Source organism: Camelus dromedarius, chromosome 3 (genome assembly GCF_036321535.1).
Source record: "Camelus dromedarius isolate mCamDro1 chromosome 3, mCamDro1.pat, whole genome shotgun sequence".
Lineage (NCBI taxonomy): Eukaryota > Metazoa > Chordata > Mammalia > Artiodactyla > Camelidae > Camelus > Camelus dromedarius.
Genome location: NC_087438.1, coordinates 48,375,188 through 48,391,778, shown reverse-complemented (window position 1 = coordinate 48,391,778; position 16,591 = coordinate 48,375,188). Strand labels below are relative to the sequence as shown.

General features: G+C 41.5%; 1 protein-coding gene across 2 annotated transcripts; it reads right to left on the bottom strand.

The window, feature by feature from the left end:
- Positions 1-8,889: 8,889 nt before the first annotated feature.
- BTF3 (basic transcription factor 3) lies at positions 8,890-15,946 on the bottom strand. Of its 2 annotated transcripts, none has more exons than XM_010974992.3 (6): positions 15,807-15,946; positions 15,164-15,232; positions 11,756-11,869; positions 11,243-11,444; positions 10,119-10,175; positions 8,890-9,192 (listed from the first exon to the last, which is right to left on the bottom strand). In XM_010974992.3, exons 2-6 carry the CDS (start codon positions 15,230-15,232, stop codon positions 9,146-9,148), a joined length of 489 nt encoding a protein of 162 aa, XP_010973294.1. In that variant the 5' UTR covers positions 15,807-15,946; the 3' UTR covers positions 8,890-9,145. The 2 variants fall into 2 exon arrangements, with proteins under 2 accessions (XP_010973294.1, XP_010973293.1); XM_010974991.3 differs by having other exon boundaries at positions 15,569-15,930.
- Positions 15,947-16,591: the final 645 nt, after the last annotated feature.

Sequence of the window (16,591 nt, the reverse complement as noted above, 5' to 3'; positions counted from 1 at the left end):
CAAAACAGAACCATTCTTCAAGGCATCCTTACTACTAAAATTATTGCTAATTGAATGGCTGAAAATTGATATTTTCAAAGACTGAGAAACAGAGCACATCTACTGGAAATGTAAACACGGATGTTATGAGGCAAGTTTCTTTTTAGTCTGACATGCCTGTGCTTTGTGAGTCCTGAGATGATTCAATTCACCCACATTTCTGTGTTCAGTGATAGGATATACCAAGAAGCTATATCAAGTGAAATTCAATTGACTGGATTTCACTTGGTATAAACTCAGAGATAAACACAAATCAAAGGATAAACACAGGGATTCTGATGCTCCATGCCACTGCTTCAGTGTGGTCATCCAGACGATTCAGGATCTGCTTAGAATAACTGTTACAGATTATCGTCACCATGAAGACAAAAATTTAAGTGCTCATAGAGAATCTGCAGATTCTTGAGAAACTGTCCAACTCTGAGAAAGGGAAGTTTAGCAGGAAAAGTTAAACTCTATTTGCTTTCAGGAGACTCAATTCCAAGTCCGACTCTGTCACCAGCCGGCTCTGGAAGGCTGGACAGGTGCTCACATCTTTAGGCGTCTGTTTCCTCATCTATAAGACAGTCTTACAAATGCCACTCACCTCACAGGCTCACTCTGAAAGTGAGTGAGGCAGTGAATGTGAAGGGGCTTAAACAACCTTCCTGCGTAATTACCAATGGAGAACACAGTCACAAAGGGCGGGGGCTGAGTGGCTAGAAATTGACCTCTAAATGCTTTGAAATGTCCTGGCCAGTCATCCCTGAGTAGCATGGGACAGACATGGGTCCCTCTTGGCCCTTCTGGTCCTTCCTATCCAGTTCACTCCGGAGCAAGGAAGAGTGATGGTTATGGGTTAGCTTTCTGAGGGAGTCTAGGAGTGAGGGCTTGTTCTTTGCTCTCTACTGCCCTCTTCAGTACAGAAATTGACCTTGCCTCCGACGGGTTCTCAGCAGCAAGGGAGGAAACACAGCGCAGGCCCAAGCCTCATTGCCCTCCGGGTGCCTCAGCTCAGCATTCCAGACCCTTCTCGGGACCCCACAGCTCCAGCCTGGCCCTGATCCACTGCAGGCCTCAGGCCCCCAGGCCTTGGGTTCATTTTTCAGTCTGCACAATTCCTTCCACCCCCTACCCACCACCACCTTGGTTTTTATGGCTTAGTTAAGATGAAGTTTAGGGCCCAGAGACCCCATAACGTTTCCTCAGGTCTGTTGATCCACAGCGGAATGATTTCCAGCTACACATTAGCCACTGAGGTAGTAAAGACATGCTTTGTGGCTCTAATCCCATTTTAACGTCACAGGGCTGTTTGAATGTCTGATTCTGTTTTAATGATTAGTGTTTACACTGGCCTCTTGAACACACCCTTGAGGCTGTGGCACTAAGTAAGCAATGACTTCTTATAAGCAGCTTTCTCGTTTGCCACTCACAGCCTCATTAACCTTTAGAGAAGTGATCACCACGTGAGCCACACAGGACTCACAAGAGGATCCAGTGGGGTCAGGGAAAAAAATATTAGAACTTTTATTTTTATATAGTATGCTTCATTTCACTCTTCTTAGATTTCAATCTCAGACAATGTTTAACAATATACAAAATATACTGGTGGACAAGTACAGGCATAGAGTTTATAAATATTTGTATATTGTGGGGGAATGCTAATTTGATTTATTTGTTTTGTTACTGAAGGGATATACAATGAAAAAAGGTTGCAGATGTCTATTCTAGAAGAGTATTTATCATCCTGGCTGTTTCAGAATCACTAAGGGACCTTTTTTAAAAAAGCATTTAAGCCCTAACCCCATCCTAGACTCAGTAAACCACCATCTTCAGGAGTGAAGCGTGCGGTATGTGAATTTTTTAAAAGCACCCCCTGGTGATTCTGACACAAACCCCTCAGCTAAAAATCGCATCGTTCTCCAGGCAGTCAGCTCACTGAGGGCAGACTGCATCCATCTCTCTTGTTCACCATTGTGTCTATGGAGCCCAGCACACTGCCTGACACGGGTGTTCCGTGCATATTTGCTGAAGGAATAAATGATGAACCAATGAACCACAATCCAGAGATGGCCACTGCTAGCTCCCCCAGCCTTCGTTTTCATACTTAGTGCTTCTATATGATTGTTTGACACGATCGTGAAGCCATCACATATATGCTGAGTAGTTTATTTGATCGCTTTTAATAAACAGGTTTCACTATTGAAAGTGATACATGTTTTAGCATAGTTTAGCATTTAGCGTCTCCTGTTACAAATAAGACTATGTAAAAAAATCTTTTTACATAAATCCTTCTTCTGTATATCAAATTGTATGCCTAGGATAGAGTGCTGGAGTAGGATTTCCAAAGAGTGGGGAACATTTTACAGGCTGCAGCTGCTGTGGGAAGCACAAATTAACACTGACCGCAGAGCAGGAGATGCTGGTTTCAGGGTGTTTGTGACCCAGCAGAGGGAGGAGCTCTGTGGTTCTGCAAAAAGACTTGCAGGCTCTGACTGCATTCTAGTCCGTTTCTACCACTTACTGGCTGTGACACTTAGGTTCTTTAAAGCTAAGTTTCTTCACCAATTATGTGACTATTCACAGCCACATTGGGCTGTTGACTCTGAAGCACTCTTAGGTGTTAGAGATAAAAGAATTAATTTTTATACTTGTCAAAGGGACAAAAGAAAGCCTTGGAGTCCAGGAGTGGTTCCCATGGAAAAGTGCCATCCTGTCTCTCTTCTGTGACAATGTACTGTTTACCCAAAAGGGGGCTTGACTGCAGACTCCGGGCACTGAAGAAGGGTCAGAGATATTAGGAACTCCAGCCGATGGGCCACCTCAGAAATATCGAGGGTGAGTCTCATTGTTTGCGAAAGGTAGTGAGCTGGACTCTGAGGAAAGATCAAGAGCAGTCAGAGCACTGTTTTCCTCTTCATGCTGTGCCAGTAAAACCAGTCAGGCAAGTTCCCGTGGTGCCAAGACGCTCTAAAGGGAAGCAGCTCCCCTCTCCTGCTCTTCAAGGACTGCTCATTCCAGAATCCACCAAGCAATGTCCTTCGGAAAGTCTGGTTGGAACTCAAGGCCTAGGTCTGCATTTCATCTTTGGCACAGGGCTGTAGTTCCCAAATGTTCATGTGTGTAAGAGTGACCAGGGGTGCTCAAAAAATATGCAGCTCCTCTGCCCCACCCCCTAGGGATTCGAATGCTGTAGGTCTGGGGTGGGCCCAGGAACCTGCATTTCCTTCCTGAATTCTGATGCAGCTAGCCTGAAAGCCAGGTCTGGGGAAACAGTGGCACAGGAGACCCAGCCCTGGGAAGGGAACCAGAGAGCTGAGTTTGAGGTGAGATTGTTCCACTCACCTCAGCATAAGCCTCAGGAGTCATTTCACCTCACTGGCCCTGCTGTTTCATTTTAAAACTTCATTTTTACAGCAGAGGGAGCAATACCTGTTTGTCAAAAGGCTTGCTGCTGAGAGATTGAATTAGACATTGTAGACGGGAAAAGCACCACTACCACTCAGAGCATACATGTAAGGTCCTAAATGTTGTCCCCTGCCTTTCGCACTGAGATCAACATGGATACCACCTGGCTAGTTTACATCGTATCCCCAAGACAAAGCTCTTACTGAGATGGAGACTTGTTCTCCTGTGTGTTTGTGCTTTGTTGTTACAGAGCGGTGCTGGTCTCCCACGAAGTACTGTCTCTGGGTTTCCTGCATGGCATTCCTTGTGCTCGGGGTTCTGGCTGCTGTGGTCAGTCTCGGGATCACCTTTGGGATACCTGTAAAACCTGCAAGTACGTGTCTCCCGTAGGTGATGGACCTGTCAGTCATTCACTCAACCAGCAAGAGTATATTTGTCCCCCATGTATTTCAAAAATGGGTGGGTCTCTTCCTGATAGGGTGAGATGGGGAGTCTACTGATAATGGGTGGCTGGCACGTGGTCTCTGCCAACAACCATTGCTCTGGACACTAACACATCTCATCTTGATTTCATGCTTTTCAACCACCTTGTGAGGTGGTTATTGTTATCACCATTAAGAACAGAGACTTGGGGAGGTTAGGTGACTTGCCCAAGATCATACGGATGGTAAATCAACAAGCCAGTGCTCTAATACAGGTCTGCCCAGCTCTGAAGCTTACACAGGATGTGGTTTGTATCTTTAAGGAGTTTCTGCCATATTTGGGGAGACTAGGGAACCAGTGATGAACAATGCAGGAGAGCATATCGTTCAGTATTAAATGAGGTTGGGTGGGGTGATAAATACTGTTAGCAATTCGAGGGAGATCAGCCACAATCGTTGTGCCAAGCACCTCATGGATTAAGGGATACACACAGCGGTGTTACCTGCTTCTTAATTATCAACCAAGTCCAACTGCAAAACTTTCTGGATGCAAAGCACACCTTCCTCAAGCTCTCACCAACTCTAACCTAGGTATCTAAAATGTTTCCTGTTTACTACCCCACACACTAAGCCAGAATTTTCTGGAAATACATTATTTTAGGTATAAATATGGTTGAGATGTGTGTTACCAGTCTGCTATTTACCTCTTAGCTTCCATCAAAATTTTATAGTACTTAAAATTTAAAAAATATATATCACAGCATTATTTTGATAAACTCCCACTCATTTTTGAGTGAGTAGATTAATTGTATTTAAACAATGATCTCAGTTTAACCCATAGAGTCCCCTTGAGGTTGACCTAGCAGTTTATCTGTGTTCTCAATTCCAGTTAAGAAAATCACAAAAGGGAAATTCACAAATACACGGAACCAATCTGTGGAGCAGCTCAAGCCAGATCCCAGGCTTGTTGGCCCCTCCTAGTCACCTTCAACTCCTTCTCAAGCAGGAGTGTGTACACACTCGTTTACCCAGATGCCAGTGGTATTGCAAGCAATGCAAGCTAAGCTGGCCTAGAGAGTTTGGGAGGAAGGGGGAGAAAAAGAAGGAAAAGGGAAAGAAATCATGGGGAAAAGAACAACGGAAAGAAGCAGACAGGGGAAGAAGGAAGCAGAGTATTACAGACAGGTATTATGTTGTTCAAGATTGACGTTTATGGTCATGATGCATATGTCAACATCCAGTACCTGTCTTTTAAATCTTCCAGATTTGCTGTATCGACCATGTAAAACAGCTTCACGGCAGCTGGGCTTCTTGTGTGAGGACCTCACCACTTGCTTGCCACCCTCCTTGCTTTGTAATGGCAGGCTGGCTGCAGTCACAGGGAAGATGAGTCTGCTACCTATTGTGGTGAGGTGGACGAACAATCCAAATTAAAAAGCAGTCACCATCATCTAATAACTAAAATTCAGAACTAGAATTAAAATTATCAATGCACGAATGTTTCTGTTAGAAATAATGCTGTTGTCAAATACAGGCCAAGTGCCCAGCGGTCTCCCACAAAACTTGATATTCAAGTGTCCCAACCAGAAGACTTGGACATACATGGACAAGGTGTGTGACACCAGAAATGACTGTGGGGATTGTTCTGATGAATCAGGTAAAGATGAAGCTATGTAATATAATTAATGTTTTAATGGGTTCTTGAAGTTGCTACCCTTACATTTCAGTCATACAAATTAACTCAAACTCAAAAAACTTCCTAAGGATATTTATATTCACAATTAAGCAATTCTATCATTACCAGTAGTTTGCATTTTTAAAGTAGGTGAGTTCTCTGGCTAAGAAGCAAATTAAGCCAGTTTAGCAAAGATAAAGGAAATCATCTTGATGGGCAACTCTTGTCTATTACCAAATTTCTTTTTGATTTCTTTGAAAATTTTAGTAAAGATCAAAGAAGTTTGTTGAATGCTTTGACTTTCAAAGATAGTTTTGTTTATTTAACCTTTGGCATTTCCTTGCCCCTCATCCCCCACTCTCTTCTCTGCCTCCCACAGTGTTCTCTATGGTGGTTTGACACTATGCAGCACCCCTGATCACTTAACAATCTGGTGTGGCTGGATTACTCAAAAACTATGGTGGTAGATACACTTCCAATATGGCATGGCCCCAGTAAGCATGTAAAAGACTTACTGGAAATATATTACACTAAATAGGTCATATCCTGACTTTTGTCTGGTCATCATGGAAGGCAGAAACAGAAATGCTTCCTAGGAGTTGCATGTTATCTAACAATGTGTTGGCAACAAAAGACTGAAAATACAAACAGGTCTTTCTTACTAGCTGCCAATTAACAAATACTGATTCTCTTCTCTGCTAATGGAACATACAAACTCCTATGGACTCTTGCTGTATATGCAGTATGTCAGTATGCTTATTCTCAAGCTGATGGAGAGAGGTGGTACTCTTCCTGGCTTTTTAAAGTACACATTCTTTCACCCAAATATGTAGAATCTTAATAAATGTCTGCAACATATCCCTTGGACAGTTTCCACTAGTATTTTAAAAATCCAAAATTTTTTTCCAATAGGATCTTTTCCAGTCCACTTTGACATTTTAACAGTTGTGGTTTTAAAAATAAATAAAACTGTCTAGTTTTACAGTGCCCAAAGTGTTCAGGCTGGAGGTGTGATACTGTTTTCTTTGCTGACTGTGCCTGCATTCCCAGAACTCACTGCAAAGATGGCATTCAAGACTGCTGACTGGAGTGATGAAAATTTATGTGAATAGAAGACTTTTCTATTGTTTATCTTGTTACCAGTTCCCTTAAGACTTCTCTCCCCACAAAGTGACATATGTATCTTAAGAGTGTGTGTAGGAGTGGGGAAGCTACTAAAGCATGAATCCAGTGTTACGTAACAGAGAAAAAAATGGTTAGTAGAAATCAGACCCAACTTTTAGTGACCTTCAGCCCATTTTAAACCTTGTTTCCAAGTTTCAGAATATAGCTTTCTGCCTTGTACACCACAGGGTTATTATGAGGATGACACAAATGTACTCTGTTTTGATTATTTCAATAAAGGGTTTTAATCTTAACAATTTTCCGTTCAAAATTGCTGTCTACCTCTTCACTAGTGTAGCTCTGGTTCAGATTCAGCTGAAAGCTAGTTTGGCTTAGGGCTAAAAAGCACTGCACAAAAGCCAGCAAATAGTGACAAAAGCCAAAAGATCAACCAGATCAGAATTATCTGCCCATCCAGCCTTCCAGTGTAGGTACTGAGGTCAAAAGAGCAGATCTGGGTTTCAATCTCACCCTACCTCTTGAGGGGCTGTGTGACCTGACACAAGCAGGCTTAATGGTTTCCTTATCTGTATAATGTGTATTTTGGGGGGAGACTGTTATGACAATCAATGAAATGATATAGAGTTGTACAGTGCTTAATATATAATGGCAACAGGAATTGTGGGCAATTAAAAGAGAAATTCTAAGGATATGGTAGATTGTATTATTGTTAAAAATACCTGCTATCCTGCTCTGGGAGAGGATTATACTTCCCTCAATCCTCAGGGCCATCAGATGACTTGTTCTGGCTGCCGACATTTGATTGTTTAACGATGTGCATCACTCCCCAGTGTAAGTCTGAAGAGCCAGCTCATTGCCATCTCTCTTCCCTGTCCTGAGACTGGAAATGTTCCAGTGAGAGGTTAGTCACAGGCAAACCACAAATGTCAAACCTGACAAACCAACCTTTGTAGCAACTAAATTTTTTAATCATTTGTAACTGTAGCTTAACCTTGCCTATCCTGATGCTGAAAATGTTACAAGAAAAACCTTCCTTACTATATCCACTGACACACATCAGTTTAAATAATGGGCCAGAGAAGTAACATTTTTAGAGGCTGCTGGGGAGTAAAAATCTCCAAGTACAGGCAAAACAGGATTAACCTTAGTCAGCATCTGCTACAAGAAGCCAGTGTCCCTTTTCTGTACAGACCTAAGGCAAACAACTAGGATATTCAGATAGTGGCATCTTCACATGCTCATGTCAGCTTTTCACTGTCACTCCAATCTCTTGGAATGAGTTGAGATAATCTCTAATTGGCTACTCCAAGCATCACTGCTGGAACTCCATCAGCGTTACCTGGGAGCATATCAGAAATGCAAATTCTCAGGCCCCACTCCAAGCCTTTCCAATCCTCTGCCCTACAGGTTAGCCATTCCATTTGCTTTGGCCACTTACATACAAGAAGTGACACTTGTAACAGCTTTAAGAGTCAGCACATGACCCACCAGCTTCTCTTGTCCCAGATAGAGGCTGCTCCATCAGCCTGGGACCTGGACTATGTAGCGGAGCCTAACCTGACCCACCATAGTCTGGAAACCCAAATTTATGTTTTGTAATTTTGTAAACCATTGAGACCTTAGTCCTAGTTACTGCAGCAGTTTACTTTAACAGGACCGATACAAATCCTTTGAAGAAATACAATGTTAAGATGTGCAGATACTTTTTGCACAGCATCTCAGACAAGGTGACATCCTAATACAAACACTACTTTTTTTTCCCTCCAGGTATCTTATAGAATATCCTACATAGAAGGGAGTTAAGAGATTAACTACTTCATCTTTTCTCAAGTAACCTCGGTTACAACTGCAAAGTGGAGCCACTAGTCCCTACTTCATAAATTGAGGATTAAATGAGAGAAAATTAAGTCTGATAATACATATAAGGCACTCAGTATATGTATACAATACAGACAATATGAAGAGAAAAAAAACCCTTGCTCACCCACGAAGGAGTATTCTATTCTCATTTTATAATTACACCCATTACATAAACCATGAATGAAGCCCTGAGGACTGAAGAAAAAGGTTTTCAAACATAAGAACTTTATACCACCTGTTACATGATACTGTCATTTAAAATCTTTAATCATATTTCATCCAAGATTATTCAGCCACATTACATGCCATGATTAGCTTTCTATAAACAATTTTGCTTTCGGTGTACAAATCGGTGTTAATGAAATAAAAAATAAAACTGTATACTAGGCAAAGAACTTTATTAATCTTTGATTCAAACTTTATTCCCAGGCTTCTTCAGCTGAATTAGCTGCAAAGAATGAATTGTATATAAGCAAAAACTGAAAAGAGCTGCAGTGTCCAGGGGCTTAGGCTTAAAAATGTTAGAGATCTAGATTTTATCAGATCCATAAACAAAATTTTAAAAAGCAGTCATAATATAAAATAGCAGCTCCCAGTAACTTCTTCAAGTTTTATCTTCTTCAGAATGTGACTCAATTCAGTTTGCTTCATTCTTGGAAGCCTCATCAAAATTCTCCACAAGATCTAGATAAAAAATGAGAAAAAAAAGTAGAATCTCAGAAAAAGCCAAATCTACAAAAATAATCATCAGGTCTTAAAAAGGAGATACGGGAAGTCTCTCAAAATATACCCTAGTGTTAAATCAGAGTATCAGTTTAGATACCTGTTTTCATTTCCAATGAAACTACAACCTAGTAGGCATGCTTTGAACTGCATGTTTTGGCATATAATTAATACAAAGGAAAGAAATTCATTAATTAGCAGAAGACAAATACTGTGCTTAAAGAGTATGTATATAACCTCCCCACTCCCACCCCACCCTAAGAACTAAAATTAAGCAATGTAGTATTTTAGTTACATGGAGGACAGGACCAAAGAATTGCCACAGCACACAATTTGCAGTTTTCCTAGATTCCTAAGGATACCTGTCTACACAAAGTGGAAATATTTCTGAGTCTAGGGATTCTACTGCTCAATACTTGTTTTACAGTAAAATAGGTTGTCCAGTAACAAGATAGAAAAATGCCTCATGACTGCCAAAGGAGTTTTTCTGCTGACTTTAGAATGGTTATATCCCAAGATATTTCAACAACTTCCCCATGCATTCTCACACATTTATGGGTCCCCAAGTAGGAAACAAGGGTCATGTGATCTCTAAGTAGTTACTATACTTAGGTCACAACATACATACCTATTTACTCAATATTTAAGGTTAGAAACCTACAACTTCTTGGGATCCCAAACAGAAAAAAAGCCAAGCCTACAAACCTAACTCCCAGTTGAATAACACTGCATTTTTTTTTTTGTCTCATTCTAAGTGAGGGCCAAGTCTCTGTTTGCCCCACTTCACCCTATACCTCCTCCCCCAAGGTAATTTCTCCTATAGTACAAAGACTCTTCATTCTTCCTTGCTACGATTCTTTAGTTTAACCACAAGTGACCGTTCCTACCTGGAACTTCGTCATCATCATCCTCTCCAGTAGCAAGTGGTGCTTTTCCATCCACAGCTGTGAAAGGAAATGTAAATGTTACACATTTAAGTCTTCAATAAACACTAACCAAAAGATCAGATGAAAAGTCAAGGGTTGTTACAACTCAGGTTTATGACAACAGTGGCATTTGGGATTTCATCTATAGTACTAGGCATTAACATGATAGTCTGATGTCTACAAATGAGTCGGAATACTAGTATCAGTCAACACACCAAAGGGTCCATACCCGTCCTTTCAATCCCTCTGACCTACGACAAGGGACAGGTAAACTCACATACCAAAGAAACCTTTACTGGAGCGAAAGTAAAATAATCAGAAAAGTACAAGTGTCTTTGACCAGTTAGCCTCTACTTTCCATTTATTACACAAGAAAGAACTACACTTGAGAGCTGAGACCTCACAGTACTGGCCCTTAGCCTTGTACGATTTTCAGTGGGACCCTTCAAAAGCCCACCTCAGCTCTGGAAGCCTAAGACTTTCTAGAACCTTTTATGCCTTTCAGCGTGACAAAAACAAAAGCCCACCAACAAACACAAACTGACTGAAGTAGAGTGAGCCAACACCCAGGAGAGCATGGATGACTAAGTAACAAGCCCTATAGTAAAGCTGACTTGCTGCTACACTTCCATTCGTCAAAATTTCAGAGGGCTTCAGCACAAAGTAGCTATATGTACACCTATTCAACTACACAATTTTCTGCCCTGAACAAAATCCTTATTACCGAAGTTTAACAACATATAGTATGCTTCAATTCTAAACTGTTATTTAAAAAAAAAAAACCCAAATTAACATTTTCATCATTTCCTGCTAATAAAGGTAAAATTTTTAGTCTCTGATCCAAAACAAGAAAGCTAGTAGAAAACAAATGTTCCACTTAATCAAGTATAATGATCAACGTATACTAAATAAACTACTGAACACACTAAGAACACTTGCTTTAAAATCAGTGTAAAAGCATTTTTTACAGGAAAGTTTACATTTCCAAATTTAAAGATATTCATATCCACTCTGCACCCTAAACCTTAGAAATCTACTGATAAATCAGTAACCCTGGGAAAAAAAAGTTCTACTAGGAAACTCACATTGTTTGGGCAGAGCTTCAGCCAGCCTCCTTAAACTGGTCAAACTGTCTGCACCAAGCTGGTTTAAGATGCTGGGTAGCATTTCTGTCAGCTGCTTTGTCTCAGCATGGCCTGTAATGGTGAAAGTGTTTGCTGCCAGAGATGCCTGAACTTTAGGGTTGTTAAAGTGGATCACTGTTCCTTGGTTTGTGAACATATTCACCTAAAAAGAAAAAAAAATTTAAATTAGCAACACCCACCAAAATCCCATTAAAACCAAACATTTCATTAAGCAAAAGCTAAAGTCTGGCTAGGTAATCCAGTATTTCACTATGATACACAGGGGAAATTCTGGCTGGGATGTATCGTTTCACACTTGGCAATCTGCCTGATACCAAGAGCAGAAACACATTTTAGAGAGCTATGAAATTCTCTGTTGGAAGTAGAGTAAAAAAAAAAAAATCATTTAATGCATGAACATTAATAGTTTCAGCCAAATCTTATTTCTGTAAAGAAATAAAATTTTACACTTACCTCTTCAATACCAGAGATATTGTTTACCCCTAACTTCTTTAAAGAAAACTGAAGTTTTTTATCGTCTGCTGTGGCTGTTCTGTGTACCACCTTCTTCTTTCTACGAGCAGTTCCCTAAAGTGGGGAGAAAAAGAAAGAACACAGCACGTGTTTAGACGACAACAGACATTTTCAAATAGAAACAGTTTCTAATTCCTTTCTGACTTGTGAATCTGTATAAGAAAATTACCATATCCACAAACTTTTACACTGTGAGTAGGCAAGTTAAGGCACTGATGGAAGGGAAAAGAAAGGAATGAACGGAACTGTCTACAAATCCTCCTCAGCTTCTAGTTTTCTCAGATATAAAGGAATGGTCTTTTCAAAGTCCTGCTTTCTACATTATCTGTTCTAGAAGTGATCCAAGAGGTGGCTTGTGTCAACCTAAATTGAACTTCATTTAGAAACTCCATGTCGAGGACCCTTAACTTTTTCTGTTTTTATATTAAAGAAAAATCAGCATCCATTAATATTCACAGGCAAGATACTATATGACACAAATGAGTCTATATACAAACTTCTACAGCACCCAAGAGTAAAGCCTGAAGTTTTTATCTTAACCTACTAGGCCCCTTACATGATCTGCCCTGCCCCTATTTTGCCACTCTTGACACATCTTCCATCATCTACCTGGCTCCCTGCCTCACTACAGATCCCTGTTCTTAAGTCACCATATCAATGGCCTTTCCCAACCACCCAATGAGAAATAGCAATTCCCACACTCATCATTTTCTATCTATCCAGCTTATTTTTCTTCACAACACTTACAAGGGACAAATGTATTTTATTGTTTTCCCTCACGAGAATATAAACTCCTTGAGGGCTTCTATTCTGTTTGCTGCTTTAAACCCAGAACTGAGTATAGCCATCTGACTCACTAAAGGCACACAATAACTTGATGAATAAACAGAATTTCGGCTTCAGGAAATCTTGTCTCTTGTATATATATACCAAATCGCCAATCTTCCTCCTCTCAAATATATCCTCTAAACTTTCAAAGCTAGGCAAATGTGATACCCATTTTCTGCTAAAAACTCTTTAGTAACACTCTCATGGACCCTCCCATACAGACTAATCCCTTTATGTGGTACATAAGACTCTTCATGGAAAGACTATCACCCACCTACCGCACTGTCCCCCAATCTCTGCACCAATTTCTATATATCCTTTGAAAATCCTGTTCAAGTCATCATCTCTCCTGTGCTTTCCCTAAACTGCAATTAAAGTCCCCAAACCAAATCATTCTCATCTCTGTATTTTGAAAATGTTTCTGTTGCACTATGTATACTACACTGTGAAACAAGTTTTGTTGTTGTTGTTATTTTAAGATACTTATCTCCCCTACTAGCATTAAAGTTCCCCTCTAATGACCTTACACTTCTTAAATTTTATACTCTCAGGATCCAGTATAGTCAAGCCTCAAGTAAAGAAGAAAATATCAACAGCTACAAAAAATACTAGTTACAACCCTCCCACCCCAAACCTTTAAGAATAAAGATCTTCAAGTGGTCATGTAGACACCTGGTTTCCAAAGAATCCTCTCAAAGACATTCTAAATAACCACTGTAAGATTTTAAAAACAAAACCAGCCCACCTTCTATAGATTTCATACACTTCACATTCAATTTTTACTGAAATAATTTATTATCAATGCTCTGATCAAAAACTGAAAAAGAACTGGTTTAGAGAATCTACCTAAAAACTACCTAACACTTTGCAGATTTCTCCAAGGCAAGAATAATTCACCTAATTTCACATCCCACAATCAGGTTTCTTAAGAGGTGAAGAACATGTTTCCATTTTACAAAGATGACAGAAATACTTCCTATTTAACTAAACAACTAAAGTTTAATCCCACATCAGCCTTAAGAATCCTAGAACACTTCAACTTTCCTTAACCCTAGAATGTCTTTCACGAGTTAAAAACTAATGATCAGGGTAGCAACAAAAAGATGGCACATAGCACATTATTCAAATTAGTCCTTCTGAAACCTGTACTGAAAGAAATGATGATTAAAAATACCACAATAAAGAGCATGCAAACACTGACCCACAAAGAATATGAGTCTTCCTGGCACCTGAAGGCCTCACCTAGCTTCTAACAACTGCTAAAAAACGACAAGAAACACCTACTGTTGTTAATGGGTAGGTGCTGATCTTGAAGACCAGCTTCAGGGTTGGGGGTGGGGTGGCAGGAATCAAGCTACTTTCACTGCTGGCAAAAGTCAGTAATTAACAGATGTACATCTTATTACTTAAATCTAAGTGCAACTTTTGGCTATTTCACAGTAGACTCTACTTGAAGGTAAATGCTTAACGTTGGGAAAAACTAATAGATAATAAACTTGTAGCATGGAAACTTTACAGGTTTTACCAAGTAATGACATGCTCTGTTCCAACAGGCTACCACACCTTGTTAAATACTAGGAATCTGCTAACACAGTGCAAAATACAAGGAGGTAGACCTCTGTCCAGAGTGGACTTCTGATTTAAGCAAATTAGAGACTTAAAAACTTACCAAGTTCAAAAGAGAATCTCCTTAAAGGGGACCAGTAGCCACCAGGAAAAATGAATTAACCAAAACTGGTCATTTAAAACTCACCAATCACTCTCATTCCCTTAGTTTTAGCATAACTACAAGGTAAAAATGGGAAGATACCTGCTTAAGCAATATTTTCAAATCCATAGTCACTGGTCTTAAATTCTAAAATATACCCTTAAGAATGACATCTCCAAATATCTTAGAAAATATACAACCACTCTAGATTACATTTAGCTAAGAAAGGATTACAAAAAGATCTTAATTTACAAGAGAAATGAACCTTCAACTGTTAAGTACAATGATTATCCAGAATCATAAAGTTGAAAAGGTAGGTAAAACTTAAATTCATGGTTAGCTCAGTTATTTTTAAAAATGGGTGAAAAAAAAAAAACAAAAAAAAACCACCAAGCACTGACTGTATATAACCGAGGTTATACAACCTTATACAAGTCACGGATACAATGCCTACAATTATGATCTAAATGAAGAGACACATTTTCTTTCTAATTAGGAAACACTTTTGTTCTACTTAAAACACTGTAACACTGAAAACATATCCACATAAAAAGCAAAGTTTGCAGTTCGAGTCTTCTCTTCACCTATTATCACTTGCATTTATTTCTTTTAACATACAACTTGCACGTCTCACTGATACACTATATTGTACATCTAATTTTCCCCTGCTACCCCTCCACACGATTTGCTAGCTCCGTGAAATGCCCTCTAGAGACAATGTGACAAGCCAACAATGTTACAAACGCAAAAGAGAAAAAAACCTAAGCCATTAAACTTCCAAAAAAAAAAAACCCCAAACTTTTAAAACTTACTTTCCCACCAATGCGCACTTGTGCCTGCAGTTTGGCGAGTTTCTCCTGATTCATGATAGTTTCTTTCATCTAGAAAAACAGGAAACCCTCAGCGAGGAAAGGGCTAGTTCACTCTAGCATTCCACGCGCGTTATTTCCCGAGACATCAGCAAATAAATGACCTACACAGGCCGAGGCCTGGATCCCAAACCCACCCCGCCAAGCTCCCAAATTTCAGTTTTGAGGGAGCCCAAATAGCACTCGCCTCCCTCCCCCCTCCCCCCAAACTCCCCCCTCTTTGCAGGCCCAGAAAAAGGGCTCTAACCCACCCCCGGCCAGCCCCCCACCCCCACCCCCGGCCCTGGCCCGGCCTCGGCCTAGCCAGGGCCTGCCCGGCCCGGCCACTCTCCGCAAGCCTCGCGGTACCTGAGGCTCCTGTCCTCGGGTTCCGCCGCGAGGTGGAGGAAGAGACGGCGTCGCCTCGCCCCCAGGGCAGCCGCCCCTGGCCCGACCTCGACCCCGAGAGTCAGCCTGAGTGGGTGCGCCTGTCCGTCGCATCGCCTTCCTTTTCTGAGCCCTGTCCCTCCCTGTCTCGCTCCTTCCGGGCACTTCCCGCCCCCGTTCCCGTCCTCCTCCCACGCCGGCGTCCAGAGCCTTTTTGTACCTTGTTGGAGAGGAAATGGGGCCGCGCGGGGGACTAGGGCTGGCGCTCAGGGGGGTCTCGGGCAGACCAGCTGAGATAAGGCGCACACACGCGGGGACGCAAGATGGCAGCTAGAGGGAGGTCGGAAGTGACGCAATCCCACTTCCTCCTAAAGTCAGGAAACGGACTTCGCCGCGAGCTCAGCGCCTGACTGCGCACGCGCGGGCTCTGGCCAGGCGGTCGTGACCGTCGCGTGTGGCTGTCCTTTAGCTGCCCAGCACAGGTCGCGTCGAGACCGCACGTCAGACTGGCCTGGAAGCACCGCAAGTGGTCCTGGGAAAGGCCATGGAGGGGCCTTTAGGCGCAGTTAGGGTTGAGTAAGTCGGCCCTGTCTCCACCGGGCCCAATCCCCAAGTTCTTTACCCCCGGAAGAAAGGGCCTGTTCACCTTTGCGGAAACGATTGGGGCGCCTAGATTGTGCTCACCTGTTTAGCCTGCTCTCCGCTGGTTGGGTGGTGTAGATTGGAGTGATTATCGGAATGTTTTAGGATTTCCCCTCCGGCCCGAATGAGCCCTTACCAAGACGTTTTGTGAAAATTTTGCTTTAGTTGGTTTGGTGGTTGCGGGACCACGCTTCAGAATTTATGAGGAGCGTGTTCACAGTGCAGACCTGAGCCCCACCTCTCGGCGATTAAGTCCGACTTTGGATGTGACCGGGTAATCTGCATTTCAGCAGGCCTAGCCGGCAGCCTTACACCCGTGAACGTGATTACCTCACTTCTTTCGTCTCTGACAGAAAGCTCGAT